This window comes from Oncorhynchus gorbuscha, linkage group LG07, assembly GCF_021184085.1.
Source record: "Oncorhynchus gorbuscha isolate QuinsamMale2020 ecotype Even-year linkage group LG07, OgorEven_v1.0, whole genome shotgun sequence".
Classification (NCBI taxonomy): Eukaryota; Metazoa; Chordata; class Actinopteri; order Salmoniformes; family Salmonidae; genus Oncorhynchus; species Oncorhynchus gorbuscha.
Genome location: NC_060179.1, coordinates 53,879,475 through 53,901,056, shown reverse-complemented (window position 1 = coordinate 53,901,056; position 21,582 = coordinate 53,879,475). Strand labels below are relative to the sequence as shown.

The window sequence follows — 21,582 nt, the reverse complement described above, 5'->3', positions numbered from 1 at the left end:
CGCTAATAGCGCAGCTCTTCCTGCCTTGGCCCACCACAATGTTAAATGCAAAAGTGTTATGAAAAACAACCCCGCTCTAATTATGTAAGAATAAGATGCTCCCACCCGTCATGTTGTGTCTTTACTGTGTTGCTGTGGTCGTCGCTCTGCTCTGCGCCAGGCGGTGTCAGAGGAATGGCCTAAAAAAATATCTGAGACCCCAGCCACAGACTGTTCCCTCTGCTACCGCATGGCAAACAGTACCGGAGCGCCAAGTCTAGGTCCAAAAGGCTTCTCAACAGCTTTTACTCCCAAGCCATAAGACTCCTGAACAGGTAATCAAACGGCTACCCAGACTATTTGCATTTCACTGTAAGGTCGACACCAGTTGTATTCGGCACACATGACAAAGAAACTTTGGTTTGATTGTTATCCAACTGTGCTGATAGTAGTAAACTAGATAAATCAATGACCTTGCTAACATTTACTGCTGAGCAGTTGGGGAACACTAAAGGAAGACAGGCAAAAAGGATGTGAACTTTAAGACAGACTTAGTGGGTTTCTTCTTTGTGGTCTCCTTATTCATTGACAACTGTAGAGGGCTGTTGACATGGGACAAGATACAGTAGAAATTTAACAAGCAAAGTTCAGAGATTAGATGCATCAATTTGTAGCATAGTGATATAGTTGAGTAGATTCCATACTCTCTTCTCACCTGCACGTTTACCCTCAACAGGATGTTCTACTTGGTCTCTCCCCACAGAATCCTGAGACACAGATTGCTATCTAACCGTAAAAAAAAGAAAAGTGCTGATGGGAGTAAACAAGATAAATCAATGGTCTCTTGATACCCTGCTAAACAGATGGTCCAAATCTTATTGGTCGCTTACACATATTTAGCAGCTGTTATTGCGGGTGTAGGGAAACACTTGTGTTCCTAGCACCAACAGTGCAGTAATATATATATTGCAAAGTTGCTTAGGAACCAGAAAGTCTATCTGCATAATCTTGCCCCCCATTTTCTATTGAAGTGGCTTTAACCCGACTTCAATTCCTGTAGGCTATTATGAATTCTAATGCATTGTCTATTATTTACAAAAAACAGCCAGGCAATGCAGAGAAAATTATCAGAGACATGTTTTCAATAACAACAAGCAATGACGTAGACAAACACTGGCAACTGTCAAATTAAATTGCCCACTGGAGACTGAACCTGACTGGCTGTGAGAGTGGGACCTCTCAGGGACCCACCACAGAGAAGGGGTGAGAGATGAGCTGTATTATTTACTCTCTTCAGATGACAACCACCCCTGACGGCTGCCACTAAAATAAATGACCATGACATTCTACACTTTTGGCCCCATTCGAGCAGGACAAAACAATACTCCATCCTCCAATGTGTCCCTTGTCTACTGCGCTCCAATCACAGGCTGGGTCTCCAATGTACATTTCCAAAACGGTTTGGTACTTGCCATGTTTCCTATAGTGTGTACAGTGGGGCAAAAAGTATTTAGTCAGCCACCAATTGTGCAAGTTCTCCCACTTAAAAAGATGAGGCCTGTAATTTATCATCATTAGGTACACTTCAACTATGACAGACAAAATGGGGGAAAAAAAAATCCTACAATGTGATTTTCTGGATTTTTTCCCTCATTTTGTCTGTCATAGTTGAAGTGTACCTATGAGGAAAATTACAGGCCTCATCTTTTTAAGTGGGAGAACTTGCACAATTGGTGGCTGACTAAATACTTTTTGCCCCCACTGTATACTATTTTCAATTTAAAAAAATAAGAGTTTAAAACATAATGTAAAAGAATGAGAAACAAAATATGAAAATATTCACATATGTACATGGGTTGTTTTCTAACAATAGTTTTTAAGTAAAGTAAGAAATATCAACTCCTGGCCACTGTTGATGAAGTCATTTCCTTGCTGTTCTTGATCTAAGCTGCCTCCTGATAATTAGATGGTCGCTTTCTTTCTCATCTTGATCAAGACCAATGATCTGCAACATAAGAACAAAACAATATTAGCTTGCACCAGTCGTTTGTTAATGCCACCTAAATTGATTATTTAAAAAGAGCCAGTTTTTACACAGAAACCATCAAAGTCCCACCACCTGATGAGACATCGGACCATCCTTCCAGATCTTGTTAATGCAAGTATGGAAAACTTCAGTATTGGATTTTTGTTTCTTTTCATTGGAAATGCTCACTGGCTGTTAACGCTCATATTTGATTAGCTCTAATTAGAAATTACATTTCTCCCCAGGAGAGGAATTCCCTTGTTTTCCTGTGCCCATTACCCTACCATGTCAGACAAAGTTTAAGTAGCATAGAGTTATTTTGTGTGAAACCTGCAGTAACTACAAAGTAAAAAGCAAGGCAAACACTTTGGCTTTGGTCCACCGTGTTCTGAATGCAGTTACCAGCTCTGTCAAACAAAGGCAGAGAACAGTAACAACACAAACAGTGAAACTATGAAAAATGGCTTTACAGTTCATTTGCTGTCCAGACAAATACAGTTGAAGTCAGAAGTTTACATACACTAGGTTGGAGTCATTAAAAACGCATTTTCACAAATTTCTTGTTAAACTATAGTTTTGGCAAGTCGGTTAGGACATCTACTTTGTGCATGACACAAGTAATTTACCCAACAATTGTTTACAGACATTACTTCACAGTATCACAATTCCAGTGGTTCAGAGGTTTACATACACTAAGTTGACTGTGCCTTTAAACAGCTTGGAAAATTCCAGAAAATAATGTCACATTTTAGAAGCTTCTGACAGGCTAATTGACATCATTTGAGTCAATTGGAGGTGTACCTGTGGATGCATTTCAAGGCCTACCTTCAAACTCAGTGCCTCTTTGCTTGACATCATGGGAAGGAAAGAAATCAAATCAGACAAGAACTCAGAAAAAAAAACAGTAGATCTCCATGTCTGGTTCATCCTTGGGATTTCCAAATGCCTGAAGGTACCATGTTCATCTGTACCAACAATAGTACGCAAGTATAAACACCATAGGACCACGCAGCCGTCATACCGCTCAGGAAGGAGACGTGTTGTCCCCTAGAGATGAACATACTGTGGTACGAAAAGTGCAAATTAATCCCAGAACAACAGCAAAGGACCTTGAAGATGCTGGAGGAAACAGGTACAAAAGTATCTATATCCACAGTAAAAATGAGTCCTATATTGACATAACCTGAAAGGCCGCTCAGCAAGGAAGAAGCCACTGCTCCAAAACCGCCATGAAAAAGCCAGACTACGGATTGCAACTGCACATGGGGACAAAGATCGTACTTCTTTGAGAAATGTTCTCTGGTCTGATGAAACAAAAACAGAACTGTTTGGCCATAATGACCATCATGATGTTTGGAGGAAAAAGGGACACGCTTGCAAGCCGAAGAACACCATCCCAACCGTGAAGAATGGCGGTGGCAGCATCATGTTGTGGGGGTGCTTTACTGTAGGAGGGACTGGTGCACTTCACAAAATAGATGGCATCATGAGGCTGTAAAATGATGTGGTTATATTGAAGCAACATCAGGCAAGAAGTTAAAGCTTGGTCTCAAATGGGTCTTCCAAATGGACAATGACCCCAAGCATGGTTCCAAAGTTGTGACAACATGGCTTTAGGAAAACAAAGTCAAGGTATTGGAGTGGCCATCACAAAGCCCTGACCTCAATCCTATAGAAAATGTGTGGGCAGAACTGAAAAAGTGTGTGCGAGCAAGGAGGCCTACAGACCTAACTCAGTTACACCAGCTCTGTCAGGAGAAAATGGGCCAAAATTCACCCAACTTCTTGTGGGAAGCTTATGGAAGGCTACCCGAAACGTTTCACCCAAGTTAGACAATTGAAAGGCAAGGCTGCCAAATACTAATTGAGTGTATGTAAACTTCTGACCCACTGGGAATATGATGAAAGAAATAAAAGCTGAAATAAATAACTACTATTATTCTGATATTTCACATTAAAATAAAAGTGGTGATCCTAACAGATCTAAAACAGGGAATTTGTACAGGGATTAAATGTCAGGAAATGTGAAAGACTGAGTTTAAATGTATTTGGGTAAGGTGTATGTAAACTTCTGACTTCAACTGTATGTTGTAAGTGATGAGTGATGATAAGTGATGAAGCACTGATGCTTTATGTTATTATGAAGTCTTTTTTTTTACACATATCAACCACGACCACCAAGTCAAATAAATACCATACAAGTCAAAACAGAAAAACAACAATTAAGTCAGATGAACACATTTAGATTGTAGATACTGCAGTCAAATATATATATATTTTTAAGTATAAACTTTCTGCGTGATGAAATAGTCCTTACCTTATGGCGGAAAAATGCTTGAGGGTTACTACAATACAACATTCAAAACATGAAGACATAACTATATTAAACCATTAAATGCAGTTGGAACTCAAATAGTTTCCATCTAACAGAACCATTTACACGAAAGTTGGACAAACACATTTACAGATCGTTGATAGCTCGCTTTGCCCATATAGTTGTTTAAGGTCATACAAAGGCAGAGTGCAGTCTGCATTTTAGGGTTCATACATTAAATCAGTGGTCATGGTTGATATGCATAAAATATTCATTCATAATAAAGATACACCACTTATCCAACAACAACATAATATCTGGCTAACAAAACAAAACATTGAAACTGAGAAATGGCTTTACTGTTGGCACAGTTACTGCTTTTGCCATTGTAGGGCAGCAAACACTACCCCTTTTTGTTGGCTTCCCGAGGAGAATTTTCCCAGGCTTTCAAAGAGAACATCAGAAGCCTGGGCTTCTGAGGCCAAGTTCCACCCAGTTGCCACTCACTGGAGGAGATGGGATGTCCAGAGGAGAGGAGATCTCGGTCTTGTACAGCTTCCTCTTGGTCCTTTTCGGTTTCACTGATGTGGCTCTCTCTCGCTTGGTAGATCTTCCATTTACAATCCCCATAATTGACTTAGCTATGAATAGACAGAGACATGTAGTGTGTATATATATATATGACTGAATGTCTGATGTGTGTACAGAACATTGACATCAGTAAAGGACAACAGCCAGGTCTTGCTAACCTTCGCCCCCAAGCAGAGTTGGGGAACTCTGGATGAAGTCTCCAATCTTCTGGACCGTTCCATCCTTTTTGGCTTTAAGACTTGCTGGTGTGCATTGCTTGTTCTGGTCTGTTTTTACACCGAGCACTGTCAGCGACTGTTGACATGACACATATACATATATATATATATATACACACACAGGATAAGCTTTACTAGTGACAGTCCAATAGGATTATAAGTCTAGATTCTCTTCTCACCTGCATGTTCACTCTGTTGTTCACCCTCAACATGATATTCTTTTTGTTCTCACTTTCCACAGGGCCCTAAGGGACAGAGAACATTTCAGGATTAGTGATACAGTGTTGTATCAAATCCAATTATACTGGTCACATACACATATTTAGCAGATGTTATTGCGGGTGTAGCAAAATGCTTGTGTTCCTAGCGCCAACAATGCAGTAGTATCCAAACACGATTCACAATAATACACAAATCTAAAAGGAAAAAGAATGGAATTAAGAAATTGATGATCTTTTTGGCCTTCCTGTGACAACCAGTGATGTAGGTGTCTTGGAGGGCAGGTAGTTTGCCTCTGGTGATGCGTTGGGCAGACCACGCCACCACCGGGAGAGCCCTGCGGTTGCGGACGATGTTGCTGTACCAGTCGGTGATACAGCCCGACAGGATGCTCTCAATTATGAATCTGTAAACGTTTGTGGGTTTTAGGGGACGTCAAATTTCTTCAGCCTGCTGAGGTTGAAGAGGTGCAGTTACGCCTTCTTCACCACACAGTCTGTGTGGGTGGACCATTTCAGGTCGTCAGTGATGTGTACGCCGGGGAACTTGAAGCTTTCCACCTTCTGAAGTCCACGAGCAGCTCCATTTTTTGTTGACATTGAGTGGGAGGTTATTTTCCTGGCACCACTCTCCCAGGGCCCTCACCTCCTCCCTGTAGGCGGTGTCGTCATTGTTGGTAATCAGACTTACTACTGTTGTGTCGTCTGCAAACTTGATGATTGAGTTAGAAGTGTGCGTGGCTAGTCATGGGTGAACAGGGAGTACAGGAGGGTGCTGAGCACATATTCCTGTGGGGCCCCTGTGTTGAGGATCAGCAAAGTGGAGGTGTTGTTTCTTACCTTCACCACCTAGGGGCGGCTCGTCAGGAAGTCCAAGACCCAGTTGCACAGGGCGGAGTTCAGACCCAGGGCCCCAAGCTTAATGATGATCCAATGCTTTACCAGAGTGAGTACTACAGTCAATGTGATGGTAGAACTTCGGAAGTGTTTTCCTCAAAATTTGCTTTGTTAAAATCCCCATCTACAATAAATGCGGCCTTAAGCTATGTGGTTTCCAGTTTGCATAAAGTCCAGTGTAGTCCATTGAGGACCGACGTGGTATCGACTTGAGAGGGAATATAACCGAAGAGACTCCTCTTGGGAGGTAATACGGTCGGCATTTGATTGTGAGGTATTCTTGGTTGGGTGGACCAGAAGTCCACGCCGAATACCTCTTCTCCGCCAGTGGTGTTTTGGAGCAGCCTCTGGAATAAGTTAAATTGCCCTTGGGGGTACGAACAAAGCATCAAATTCGTGAAAGTTGTATTTCTTAATGCTGGTGGGTTACCGCTGCTCTGATATCCAAAACGTTATTTCCGGCTGTATGTAATAACACAAAAAAGTTTCTGGCCTAATAATGTAAGAAATAACACACAAAAAAATACTGCAAAATTGCATAGGAGCTAGAAGCAGGGCTGCCACTACAATAAAGGGGTCAATTCTTCAGCATATAAATTCAAAATGGTGCCATCGTTCTTCTGCTATATGTATAGCATAATTGGGATCTAATTACCACTTTCTACCACTGGTTAAATCTGTTACCACTTTTTCCAAAGTATCTAATAAAATGAGGAAAAGCAACCAGGACCTTAATACTGTCCAATCTGACTGAAGGGATTGTGCTTGTAGTTCCAGGTTCCCACAACTGTTTATAAGCCTCATCTGTTGACGTTGCTCTTGTTCCTTTGGCATAGGTCTGTTCGTGAAAGCCATACGGGGGGGTTGATTTAGCAGGATAATACAATAAGAATGTTTGGAAAGGTCCTCTGGACTGAATGTTAACGCAAAGCCACTATCTATACAATTCAGCTTCTGTAGGGTTGTTATTATTGTTCACTGACCTTAATCCTACTGAACAAAGAGAAGGGTTGCTTTGAGGTAGTTTGTCAGTGCAGCGAGAGAGGACAGACACGGTTGTGTTTATAGTTGTCTATATGCGGCTTGGTCTCTGGAAGGGCTGGGTAATACCCAGTCTGTTTGTTAAGATGTTCTCGTTCTCATCCCCTCCACCTCAAACTCAAATCTCTCACACATGCATGCACAAATTAAATCAAATGCAAGGCAACCCAGTGACGGAACTGGCTCTCCATGTCTACATTTTGGAGGAAGTGTAATGAGATTGAATGGATATGTAGTTATATTTCACGGTAAAGTCCACACCTGTTGTATTCGCCACATGTGACAAATACACTTGATATGCCATGTTAGCCTAGTGGTTAGAGCGTTGGACCAGTAACCAAAGAGTCGCTGGTTCAAATACCCAAACTGACAAGGTGAATAATCTGTCGATGTGCCCTTGAGCAAGACACTTATCCCTAATTTGCTCCAGGGGCGCCATATTACTATGGCTGACCCAGTAAAACACCACATTTCACTGCACCTATTAGTGTTGCACGGTATACCAAAACTTCTGTACCTTTTCTTAATAGAACCTGAAAAACGGTTCGGTACTAGAATTTGTTCCTACCGGCAGTTCTGTCAAAAGGATTTCACGTTGTCTACTGATTGAGAGAGGACCAAGTCTCTCAATCAGCACAGCCGATGTCCCCTTATAGTGCAAGAGCACCGTGCCTGCTCCACTTACTCATTGCCAGCTCTAGCCGGTCCCGAGGAACCACTGCACTCACTGAGTCTTGGCTGCATCACCGCTCATGCAGTAGAGGAGTTAACATACTTGAATAAGGCAACAAGGCATGTAGAAATGTTGAAAAGATTCATTACTGTTCGCAAAACAATGTCCATTACAGGCTAGAACACTTCACATTGAACTAAAATACCGGTAGCTTCCAGCGTTGTAGGCTAACTTTCCTTGCTAGCTTACAGCTGAAGGTAACATTTCACTACCCTAGTACCTTGTTTGTGATATGCAAACCATAATGCAAAATATTGCTCATTTCAAAGCGGATTGTCACCAAAAAAACGTTATTAATTCAAATAATCGCCCCCGCGCCTGCCTCACATCTCTCCCAGTCAAGACTATCTTTGCTCAAGCCTCAAACTAAGTGTTTGTGTGAGAGAATGAAGGAATGGTCTTACAGAGCGCACACTTTAAAAAAAAGAAGATTGTTTCTTCTATGCAAATGTTGATCAGTACAATAGAATAAGGCCCAAATGGAAGGTTGCTGCATGAAATCAACCAAAACAAGCTCAATAACTCAATGCATGCATGTGACAATAACACATTTTTAAAATGTTATGGTTTTCAGTCAAAATGTCTTCTGGACCTTCTTTTCTAGACATATCCGTTATCCTATCACACACACTTTGAAATGTACCTTCTCCATCTCGTTGCTATTCCTCTTCCTGGCTGAGCGGGTGATTTTGATGTTCACAGACTTGTTCTCTCCCTGCCTCCGGACGTTCAGCTTGTTGGGGTGCAGAGGGGTGAGCTGGCTCTCCAGCTTGGGGAAGCAAAGCTCTCGCCTGCCATCTGTGGACACCTGCGGGGAGTCCAGTACCTGCCCAAACAGACCAACATCACACACCCCTATTTATTATCCAATTCATCAAATATGAATGTTTCTTTACATTCCACCCCTGATTTTGTGGCTGAAATTGCAAAAAAAATGACAAGAAAATAGTCAAACATGAGAAGCAGCTATACTGAACAAAACTATAAAACGCAACATGTAAAGTGTTGGTCCCATGTTTCATGAGCGGAAATAAAATACCTCTGAAATCTTCCATACACTTATTTCTTTCAAATGTTGTGCAAAAATTTGCTAACATCCCTATTAGTAAGCATTTCTCCTTTTGCCAAGATAATTCAAGTTGAGGGAGCGTGCAATTGGCATGCTGACTGCAGGAATGTCTCAGGAATGAGCTATTGTCAGAGAATGTAACGATCATTTCTCTACCATAAGCCGCTTCGCCTCCAATGTCGTTTTAGAGAATAAGTAAGTCCAACCAGCCTCAACCGCAGACCACGTGTAAAAACGCCAGCCCAAGACCTCATGACTCCCCTCCCAGGCCCACCCATGGCTGCGCCCCTGCCCAGTCTTGTGAAATCCATTGATTTGGGCCTAATGAATTTATTTCAATTGAATGATTTCCTTATATGAACTGTAACTCAGTCAAATCGTTTAAAATTGTTGCATGATGCTTTTATATTTTTGTTCAGTATAAATTATTCTCTGATGTATACTGACATCTTGTGTTTGGAAATTTAAGTGGTCATGGAGCTCCCTGAGCTTGTGCTCTTTCTCTGCGTTTCTCTCCTGCATCTCTAATTGGAGGGCCTCAACTATAGAGACACTCTCCTCTTCTTTTTCTGAAGGTTGTTTAGACAATTTCACCTGGAAAACAGACATTAGCTTAAAAGGCAGACAATACTTATGATGAGAAATACTGTCAATTGCTGTGTGAAGTGCACCCACTTTCCCTGCAACTACATAAATATAATTTAGAGGGAAAGAAGTGATAAGACACAGGCTGGTAACTTCAATGATGTATAGATCAACGTTAATGCTATTAGAATTTATGTGATCCTCAGAGATTAGAAAGGTAAAAAGTTAACAATGTCCCACTAAATTATGCAGAAACTAGGGATTAGGTCACAGAAACTCATATTCTGAATGTCATTGAGCAACTTCCCGCTTCCTACACTCTGAAACTCCATTGAGTACTTCTTCTCACCCAGAGATGCCATAAAGGTCAGCAGTTCTAATGTGATTATTAAATCAGAGTCAGGATGATCCCATTACCTTTTCAGTCTGCAGCGTGCTACGGCAGAGCTCCTTTCGACACTCCCTCATCAAATCTGGAGCCGGGCACCGACTCTCCTCCTGCTCTGGCTCGTCAGCTCCCTCCATCAGAATTGCCCTCTTTTCAAGGCACTTCTGGTTCTCCACCTCATTCTGCTCATTAACCAGCTAGGAGGACATCAAAAGGAATGATTACTTCCCTCACCACGTGTGCATGCAGGGTCCTGCTTCAAACAGAAACGTAAATTGCTAGAGTTTCAGAGAGACTTTGAGAATGAGTGTGAGCATCTGTGATCAAACGGCAGCTCTTACCTTCAAGCGCTCTTCAGTCCGCTGACGTTCCTGCTTCACGTTCTCGCCAGGACAGTTGATCACATGAGAAAACTTGGCACTGTTCACGTTTTTTGGAAGGCAGCTGTCCTTCAAACTCATCAGCTCTGAAATGCAAAATTTAGACATTGGTGCAAATTCCCCCCAAAAATTCTAAATGAAGACATGGTTAAATCAGTGGGTATTTTCTTTTTAAATCGTGTGACCACTCACCTCGACTTAATGCCTCAATCTCTTTCATTTTAGCCTCCAGAATCTGCTCTTGTTCTGTTTGTGTCCTCTCCTGCTCTGTCAGTGCAAGACGCATGTCTTCAATCACCTTCTCCTTGGACTTATTTATATGACTTTCTTCCACCTGGGACAGTTTCTGCTGAGCCACCTCTAGTCTCCCTTGCAGAGCTCCACACTGGGCCTCCCTCTCAGCCAGCTGCTTCTCCAACTCCACAACCCTCTCAGAGCTGCCTCCAGAGGACTGCACCTGAACCTCCAGGTCCACGATTCGCTCCTTCAGGTGGCCTGCCATTTGTTCGAGGTCAGAGTAACTCTTCGTAATTTCATTGTAAGCCCCCTTCTCTAATTCGTAGTCCTGCAGGTTGAATTGTGCCTCTGACCGCAGTGTCTCTAGCTCATGTCTCAGCTGGCTGCAGAGTTCTTCCTGTCCAGAGAGCTGCTCTCTGACCTGGTTGAGCTCCTGCTCCAGGTCAGCTATCCACTGGCTCTTCTGGAGCAACTGTTCCACCACACGCTCACACTCCCTTTTCATGGCATCTATGGTGTCATGGAACTTTGAGTCGTTCCTCTGCACAGAAGAGACCTTCAGTTCCTCCGCTTCCTTCTGGAGTCGTTCAGTTTCCAAAGTCAAAGATTCAATGGTTTTGGATTTTTCGTTAGATTGGTCTTCGAGCTCCTTCAAGAGTGCTCTGGCTGCCTCTAGCTCCTCTAAAAGATTGGCGGACCTCTCAGTCTGTTCGATAAGTTCTGTTTGGAGAGTTTTCACTGAAGACTCCGCTTTCTGTGATGTCTGCTGGAGCTGGAAGATGCCGTTGACCAGTGCTTTGTTGTCTTTAGAGTGCCTGGCTGTCTCTTTCCTCTCTTTCTCCAGCAAAGCAATCACAGCTTCACAGTCATCCGTCTGCTCCTCCAAATCATTGGTGAGCTTCTGTAAGTTCTGTTCGAACGAAACCTTCTCGCGTTTGAGCTCATCGGAGTCTTCGTTCATTATTTTTATCTCTCCTTTGACTGTCTCCAACTTCTGAACCATCACCTCATGTTCTTCTTTTAACTGTGAAATGGTCATGTCTTTTTGATGACATTCCGCCCGGAGTTTCTCCAACTCGCATGCTAGAATAACACGCTCATCCTCAAGACGCCCTGGAGAGAGAGGGGTTGGTCAGACACATACAGAACTCTAAAAGTAAATAAAGGACCATTAGCCCCGATAAAAGATGAAAGGAGTAATATCTTTTATGACTACCTTTCTTCAGGGCAGGCTGATCATCAAGGTTTTCCAGGACATCAGCATGGCGGTTCCTGCCCTCCTCAGCACTGGGACTTTCCCGACTCATACACTTACAATTCTGTTTCAAGCTCAGAATCTCATCCTTGATGGAGTCAACCAAGGCTGCCTGTTGACAAAAATAGTGAAATGGAATGCATATTATCATATAGAGGTTCTGTGATTGACATATTACAAAGCACCCCCATATGCACCATTAATACAAGTATGAAATCATTAGTTCAAGTAAGTAATTTACTTACATCCCTAGTTGCAGCCTCACTATTCTGGTCTATTGCTTCCTGCAGCTTGGTAATCATGTCATCTTTCTCATGGCAGATTTCCATTAAGGCCTCAAACGTCCGTGTCTGAGATTCCAAATTCTGCATAAAACCAAAATGTGGAGAACAATTAACTCTAACCCAACCTTTCAGTATTCACATGGAACAAAACACATCTCAATATCAGCCAGGCTTACCTCCTTCGCATCCTCTAGCTGCCCGCACAATTGTTTCAATTCCATGCTCATTTCATCCATTTCTGTAAACAGAGAGAAAACACACTTAAAGGGATACTTGGGAATTTTAGCAATAAGGCCCTTTATCTACAGTGCATCCACATTTTGTGACATTACAACCTTATTCTAAAATGTATTAACACGTTCCCCCCCCTTATCTAAATCATATTTACATAAGTATTCAGACCATTTACTCAGTACTTTGTTGGAAGCACCTTTGGCTGCGACTACAGCCTCGAGTCTTCTTGGGTATGACGCTACAAGAATGATGGAGGCCACTGTTCTTGGGGACCTTCAATACTGCAAAACAATGTTGGTACCCTTCCCCAGATCTGTGCCTTGACACAATCCTGTCTCAGAGATCTACGGACAATTCCTTCGACCTCATGGCTTGGTTTGTGCTCTGACAACTGTGGGACCTTCTATAGACAGGTGTGTGCCTTTCCAAATCATGCCCAAACAATTGAATTTACCACAGGTGGACTCCAGTCAAGTTGAAGAAATATCTCAGGGATGATCAATGGAAACAGGATGCATCGGACCTCAATTTCAAGTCGCATAGCAAAGGGTCTAAATACTAATGTAAATAAGGTATCCATTTTAATACATTTGCAAATTTCCATTTTAATACATCTGATTTCAGTTTGCCATTATGGGGTATTTTGTGGGTCTGAATACTTTCCGAAGGCACTCTACTTCCCCAGTCAGATCTCTGTCCAGTATGAAGGAAGGATGCTAGAAGATACCCATGGACTTCCAGTCATTGCACTAACACCAGTTAGCATCGGCATGCAAAACTACCTCCAACTTCCTTCATACTGGACACCATTTTTATGTCTAGGAGTTCATCTGACTCTGGGGAAGTAGATAAAGGGCATCATTGCCAAAATTCCAAAGCATCCCTTTAAGCTAAATCCTGAATATTTATCAGACATTAAAAACAAAAAAAATCACAGTTGAGACATACTATACACACCATTTGTTTTGAGGTGGAGTTGCTGCTGGGTCTTGAGGAGCTCCTCTGATAAGTCATCCACTTGCTTTCTCGGGCTGGCTACAGTGCCAGGAGACTCAGGCAGGTCCACCAAACAGGTCTGTGCAGCCTCCGCATCCCTCCTGATTTTAGCCAGGTCATCTCGCATTGCGTCAATGATCCCCTCCAAGAGCTCTACCTTATCCTCCTGCGAGGGACAACAAAGACATCCAAACTCAACTCATTAAACAAGGACAGATAAGGATGTTAGTGGTGAAGTTGTATTTTCTGCATGATCTGATATTATAACCTGTGTCACAACACTAGCCATTTCAGTGAATTGGCTAGCAGGGATGTGAACACCCCCCCCCCCTGTTAGAGGGGCAGTTATGACTTTACAATGACTTTGTACATTTCTTGCAGAGAATCTAGTCTCCCTGACCATGCCGTAAAGGCGAGAGAGGGTCACAGTAGAACAAATTCTACTACATCCCAGAATTTGACAATTTACTAATATTCCTATTTTGAAGAATGTGTAAACGGACAGTGGAGAAGCCAGCATTGACCCGGTCCAGTTTGTTTCATGTTTGTGACCTCATGAAAGACAATACAACAACATTAATCTAACTCGGTTTATACTGGTTCCTCAGTTATGAGGCTTGCATCTAATTATTGAATAAAATTAATGAGTAAACATTAAAATATTTGCAAAATTATGTAATGTTAATCTTTAAAAATGTGAGAATTGGCATCTCACGTAAAGTTAAATTAAGTCAGTAGCCACGCCCAACTGAATAGACATTAGTTGGAAATGAACCAACCCCCTTTCCACTCTTGAATAAAAGCCTCCGTGACGAAAAGTCAACTCAGTTCCAAATACCGTGAGGACTTGTACTCACGTTTAAAAAGGTCTTATTATAATTTCAACTCCACAGACCAAGAAACTAGAGAGCTTGCTCCACACGTTAAATGGTATGAGCTCTGAACTATTGATCACCTAAAAGAGGTGCATACTAAACTATCATAAATCAGACTGCAGCTGAACATATGCGCAAATCTAGTACGAGAACACCGACGTAGAAGCATGTCCAGAGTGAGATAAACCTCAGATCACATGAACCTCTCACACGACAACCTGGAAGAATCTACAAAGGAAAATGGCAACATCGACTGTGCAAACCAGAGCCTCACATCACCAGCTCAACAATCGAAGCAAACCTCACGTAAATACAATGCATTGCTTTTCCGAATGAACGATCGTTAGTGGCATATGTATTTGTGAGAATAGCTTCCCAGGTCCGATAGACCCATGTTCCTTAGTCTTCCTTCCGAAACCCCCATTTCTTCTCTCTGAATCAATCGTGTTATAACCAAACTGTTTTTGTTTAGTCCACTAACTGTATAATTTTATTATGGATTGTATATTCTGTAATTGTTTAATTAGTTAGTAAATAAATTGAGCTAATTTGTGAATGGGTGATTTATAAGTAAAGGTTGGGTTTGTGCAGATAACCAATAATTTTACGACGTTCAGATGAGGCTGACGGAGTTTGTCGGAAAATGATGACTCTGTAAACTAACATTTTCCATGGTACATTGACTTCCTACTTAATCAAATTAACATGAGTTTAATCACGTAATAATAATGACAGAGAACGGATTTGATAAAATAAGTCTTCACATTTAATGATAAGTCAGAGACATGACACCTGCGATGTGAATATGACTTACCTTTGTCATTTCCTCATCACCAGTGACACTTGCACACTTGCTGACACTTTTGCTGACTAAATTCTTCAGGATCTCCAACCTCTTGTCCGCTCTGTCCTCGATGATCTCCCTCTCTTTGGAAAGACGCTCACTGCATGACAAAAACATTGTTCAGTCAATGCATCTACAGACAACGGCCAAGATTGACAGCTCGTTCAAAGAGAGGGAAATGTGACTACTTACTTGTAATCACTTTCCATTTTGGAGAATAGCTCCATGAACTCGATGGTGACCTCTTCACGGATATGAGACTCCAAAGCCAATTTCTCAGCTTCCTCCTTCAGAAGTTTCTCCCTCAGTTCCTCCACCAGAGCAAACTGGCCCTAAAATACACAATCAAATCCATCTTTTATATTTGTACTTAATGGTGCCCATTAGCTGGGGCAACATTAGGGCAGTTAGATACATTCACAAATTAAAATATTACATAACACCTTTCACAACATATAAGTGTGTTCCCTCAGGCCACTAAACAACTACCACATCTCTACAATACAAAATCTCTGTCTCGTCACAGTCCCTGCCATTCCATAAAGGTTGATTTTAATATTTTATCTGATTCTACTGCTTGCATCAGTTACCTGATGTGGTATAGAGTTCCATGTAGCCATGGCTCTACGTAGTACTGTGCGCCTCCCATAGTCTGTTCTTGACTTGGGGATTATGAAGAGCCCTCAGGTGGCATGTCTCGTGGGGTATGCAATGGGTGTCAGAGCTGTGTGCTAGTCGTTTAAACAGACTTCTCGGTGCAGTCAACATGTCAACACGTCTTACAAGTAATGAAGTCAATCTCTCCTCCACTTTTAGCCATGAGAGATTTACATGCATATTAATGTTAGCTCTCAGTGTACATTTAAGTGCCAGCCACGCTGCTCCGTTCTGAGCCTATTTTAATTTGAAGCCCCTCTTTGTGGCACCTGACCAGATGACTGAACAGTAGTCCAGGTGCAACAAAACTAGGGCATGTAGGACCTGTCTAGTTGATAGGAGTTTTAAAAAGGCAGAGGAGCGTTTTATGATGGACAGACTTCTGCCCGTCTTCGCTACTGTTGTATCAACATGTTTTGACCATGACAGTTTACAATCCAAGGTTACTCCGAGCAGTTTAGTCACATTGCACATGATTACAAGAGTTAGTTGAGGTTTAGTGAATGATTTGTCCCAAATACCATGCTTTTAGTTTTTGAAATATTTAGGACTAATTTATTCTTTGCCAGCCATTCTGAAACTGCAGCCCTTTGTTAAAAGCGTTGCAGTGATTTCACTCGCTGTAGTAGGTGACGTGTATAATATTGGGTCATACGCATACATAGACACACTGGCTTTACTCAAAGCAAGTGGAATGTCATAAGTAAAGATTGAAAAAAGTAAGGGGCCTAAACAGCTGCCCTGGGGAATTCCTGATTCTACCTGGATTATGTTGGAGAGACTTCCATTAAAGGAAAACCATCTGTGTTTAGTTAGACAGGCAACTCTTTATCCACAATATAACAGGGGGTGTAAAGCCATAACACATACGTTTTTCCAGCAGCAGACTATGATCGATAATGTCAAAAGCCGCACTGAAGTCTAACGAAACAGCTCCCAAAAATCTTTGTCAATTTCACTCACTCAGCCAGTTAGTAATTTATGTAAATGCAGTGCATGTTGAATGTCCTTCCCTATAAGCGTGCTGAAAGTCTAGTCAATTTGTTTACAGTAAAATAAGATTTAAAATATTTATTTTTAACTAGGCAAGTCAGTTAAAAACAAATTCCTATTTACAATAACGGCCTACCCCGGCCAATTGGGTGTTGCCCTATGGGACTCCCAATCACGGTCATATATATATGCCATTTAGCAGACGCTTTTATCCAAAGCGACATACAGTCATGTTTGCATACATTCTACGTATGCACACAGCCTGGATTCAAACCAGGGACTGTAGGGACGCCTCTTGCACCGAGATGCAGTGCCTTAGATGGCTGCGCCACTTTGACATCTGGTCAAACACAATTTTCTCCAAAAATGTACTAATGTAAAAGGCTGACTGATTGACTATTTGAGCCAGTAAATGGGGCTTTACTTTTCTTAGGTAGCATAATTACTTTTGCTTCCCTCCAGGTCTGAGGGCACACACACTTTCTAGTAAGCATAGATGTAGTTCTACTTGGATGTGTAGGGTCAGTGTTTGTTGCTGGCATGACATGTCTAAGTTTGCTAATGTTCGAATAAAAAATATCAGTGGGTTGTGTGATGAATGAGCCATCTGATTCAATGAATGATGGAGCGGAGTTTGCCTTTTTACCCTACATTTAATTTAAGGTGCTCCAAAGCGGTTCCATATTTCACTGAAAGAATAAACTTTTTGTTTTCAAAATTATAGTTTCCGGATTCGACCATAATGACCTAAGGCTCGTATTTCTGTGTGTTATTATATTATAGTTAAGTCTATGATTTGATATAGCAGTCGGACTGAGTTGGTAGGCAGCAGCAGGCTCGTAAGCATTCATTTAAACAGCCCTTTCCTGCAAATATTCTTGTTACATTGCACAACCTTCAATGTTATGCCATAATTACGTAAAATTCTGGCAAATATATCGATTTCCGATTGTTATGAAAACTTAAAAATCAGCCCAAATTAAATCGGCCATTCCGATTAATCGGTCGACCTCTAGTTATAACCATGTACTGCAACTACTATCAAAAGGTATCATCTAAGTGAGTTTCAGAGATAATCAGAATATGAATGTCATGTTATTAGCAAGTTATTGATTTCATGAACCTTGTTTCTTAAGCTACATAAATTAGGTTACTTACATTGTGTCTACCAACGCCCCTGGGATAATGTACATTTGCTGAAGCATTATGACAACTCAGCGACACAATGGTAGGGATTAATTGAGCTGGGCTATTGATAAATCACTCAATGCAGCCTTATAAAGTTGTAAAAGGATCCAGGAACCCAAATTATTCAGGTGGATCCCAAGTCAGTGAAAAAGAACCAGCATATCAACATACTGAATATGAACATAACCTACATTGAAGTCCTCAAGCACCGTCTTGTCCTCTTCTCCCGCCTCCAGAATGGTCTCCTCTGCCATGCTCTCATCGCAACTTTCCTCTTCTTCATAATCATCCTCCTCCTCCTCATCCCCATCTTCCTGCACATCTTCTAGAGTTGTTTCCCAAGCCACCATGGAGCTCTCCCTCCTACTCCACAGGTTCTTGCAGCCAGCATTGTTGATGATGAGGGACACATCCCTGGCAGATCTCTTTGGAGCAATGGCAGGGACTGGTTTGATGTTGAGGACCACCACCTGACAAGTCATAAAAAATTGAATAAATGAGCAATTTGGCCACCAATATTATGAACCACAAGCTTACTTTTCCTTATAAAAAGCTCCTCTGACTGACCTTTTGGGCAATGGCAGAGAATTTGAGGACGTTGAGCGTCTCGTCGTACATGGAGGCACACTGGTTGATGTTGACAATCATGCAGGCTTTCCCTCTACCACAGAAAAAGCCCTGGAGGTAGTGTGTGAGCTTGCTCTCTCTGAAGGGGACATGTTGTTGGAACCTGGAAAATATGTACATAGGATGAAAGGAGCATTATATTGGTTCATTAGAAACAAACATGCAGTCAGTGTTTGTAAAAGACTAAACCTGTATACAGGTCAAATACTCACTTTGCCTGTTGGTTGAGTCTCAGAGCATTGATGCATTTGCCCAGAGTGAGCAATGAGGTGTTGATATTGCCAGCCTCTTTTAGCTGCACTCCTTTATTCTGAGTCTTTGCACATCTCTCAGATCCAGCCAGATCACACAACGACAACCTTAGACATAACACGCAACTATGAATTAAAACAAGACAATCATGAGAAAAGCAGGAGAAAAAAAATGGAATAACTTGGTCACTTACTCGCTAATTGTGTGGACTCTGGGTATACCAACATCTTCAATCCGCAAGATACGAATGGAAAATATGCTATGGCTTCTGCTTGAGACATTGTTGAGCTTTGTGCAGGAGAAACTCTGGTTCTTCTTTCCTATCTTCAGGACTTTGTAAGCCTCCTCTGAATTATTTACTTGAACCCACTTTAAATCTACAAGAGAAACCATGTGTATGTTCTGTATGAACTGAAATCCCATAGCTTCCAGGCGAATTCATCACATATTCAATCAAAGTGACATTACCTTTCACAAAGGTGTTTCCCTTGATGTCTTGGGACAGCCGAAGGACGGTTCTCCTATGTGAGCCATTAGGAATGGGCTCCAGTAGGTCGTAGATATTCTCATTGTAGATTTCACAAAAGGAAACCCACACAGAGTATTTAGTGTGAGAGTCCACATCCAGACAGAAACTGTCTCCTTCCCCCTGATCACTGATGTCGCTCAAGGAGGAACCTGTCAAACAACAGATCTTACATTACATCTTTAATTGTAACAATGAAAAATGTGTCACATATATCAAGAAACTAAAATAGATAGCTACTGTACTTTGCATACTCTAGGCCTGCAACAAGTTTCTTACCCTCCAGTATTGTTGACCTGCAAGTGGAGCTCATCGTGCTTTTCAGAAAATCACTCTGAAGAAAAGTGGGAAAGAAAGTAGAATGAGACTAATTTACATTTCATTAAGAATGCAAAGCGGGGGGGAATTGTGCGAGAGGTTTTACTGTTAAACCTCACCTCCTTTGACAGTCTCATGAGGTTTCGCTTATTAGTAGACTCTTCATCCTGCTGGTCCTTTGTGAGCCTAGTGAAGTCTCTGCATCGATGTGGTTTGATGTTGTTCTGTGCATAGACCCGGCCCTCGATGCTGTTGAAGATCACGTTCAAAGACCTTGGAAGAATTCCACCATCACTCTCAGGGCCTGGAAGTAAAAATAGACAGTGTTTAACATGAACCCGTAGCAGTCACATTTTAAATTTTATTTTTATTGTGGTGAGCATCTTATGAAACCGAGAGGCCAAAGGGCAAATTTGTCTGTATATAAAACGTAACACAGCTTATGAAAAATGACTTAACCCAACAATAAAATGTCAAATACAAATTGAAACATGCTAAAAGAATCCTGACCAAGGAATGTGAATGTCTTCCCGGCGTTGGTGACTCCATATGTGAAGACAATAGAATTTCCTCCTTCTAGAACATCTCTGACCAGACGTTTCACTGTGCCATCAAACATTTGCCTCTGTGTAGTGTCAGGGCCATATACCTGGGGGGGTAAACAGTTTAGGAAAAATGGCCACACGCCACACCCATTTTTTTGATAAGACAATCTTTACAGATAGCTACTAATTAAACAGCTGGAAAAGGCCTTACCTGAGAAAACTGAAATCTTTGGGTGGTCTGAGTGACTGGTTTGTCACCATCTGCGTGACTAGTTTGTCGTCTGGTTGATAAAGAGCTCCTAGGAGCCCTGAGTAAAACAGTGTCTGGTGGCTCCATGGACACACATTCCTGGATTTAAACAGAGGAAAAGGAGCACGTCAACAAATGCACTCTGATCAGCAAAGGACCACTGACTGACCATCCTGCCCCTTGCTACTACTGCAGGAAGTGTCTTGACACAGGTGCAATCCTATTGAGGATTTTCTAAGTCATATTCATCCAATCCAAGGGTACTTTTCATTGGTTGTAATAACTGGAAATAATAAAGAATGTGACTTTACAGTATATCAAGGTCCTTTTGCGGCAGATTAATCATGATCCTCATCTCAGTGTACTGTATGTGTCATGGGACAATACCTGAGATTCACCACTTTCATTCTCTACTGTGGTAAAGGGACGTATCCTGAGGTAGACCCGCAGATGCTCTTTCTCAAATAATACACAATCCTGTAGGGAGAGATTAATATACAGAATTGCTTGGGGTATTGTGTTTTTTTAAGTTAAAGTAATTGCCAAATTTTGCTAGCTATATAGATAATATTAAAACATCTGATAACATAAGCCCCTAGTTAGCTAACGTTAGCTTGTCACATCAAGAAAAATCCCAGTACAGTACAGGATTCACAAAATCAAACCTGTGGCAGAGCAGATGCAATTGCAGAAAAATCAGCAAACAAGTCCTTTCTCAAATCCTCAACAATTATAGGCCCCACTCTCTCTGGTTTCTTGTCCAAACACGTATCCATCACTCTATAAAAAGAGACATTTCACATTGTTTATGATGAAGTCCTTTAACGTTACTCTTTAGCTAGCCTACAATAAATTAGCCGAGGCAAGGCTAGCCGCTGTGTTAACGTTGTGTCTTGCTGGAAAGAGAGAAGAGCAAACACGTTGACACAGACAGAGTAAAAAAATGTTATGCATCTATCTTTTGTAATCGGATTTTTTTTAATCGTTTACCTACTGTAATAACTCACGTTTGTGTTTTTATTCATCGACACATTGATGTCGCTAGCTACAGTCCTCTCCATT

The 21,582-nt window shown here is 41.6% G+C and overlaps 1 protein-coding gene across 1 annotated transcript; it reads right to left on the bottom strand.

Annotated features, from left to right (window-relative positions):
• Positions 1–1,709: 1,709 nt before the first annotated feature.
• On the bottom strand, positions 1,710–21,533 carry kif20bb (kinesin family member 20Bb). Its single transcript, XM_046356731.1, has 27 exons — positions 21,515–21,533; positions 21,186–21,300; positions 20,908–20,997; positions 20,482–20,619; positions 20,236–20,374; positions 19,845–20,029; positions 19,687–19,741; positions 19,350–19,559; positions 19,075–19,258; positions 18,842–18,988; positions 18,570–18,732; positions 18,194–18,472; positions 15,357–15,496; positions 15,135–15,264; positions 13,407–13,611; positions 12,392–12,453; positions 12,177–12,296; positions 11,893–12,043; positions 10,632–11,789; positions 10,401–10,525; positions 10,089–10,256; positions 9,534–9,680; positions 8,661–8,843; positions 5,308–5,373; positions 5,069–5,204; positions 4,827–4,960; positions 1,710–1,984 (listed from the first exon to the last, which is right to left on the bottom strand). The coding sequence occupies exons 2-27, from the start codon at positions 21,294–21,296 to the stop codon at positions 1,901–1,903; spliced, it is 4,710 nt and encodes a 1,569-aa protein (XP_046212687.1). The 5' UTR covers positions 21,297–21,300; positions 21,515–21,533; the 3' UTR covers positions 1,710–1,900.
• Between the last annotated feature and the right edge of the window lie 49 nt (positions 21,534–21,582).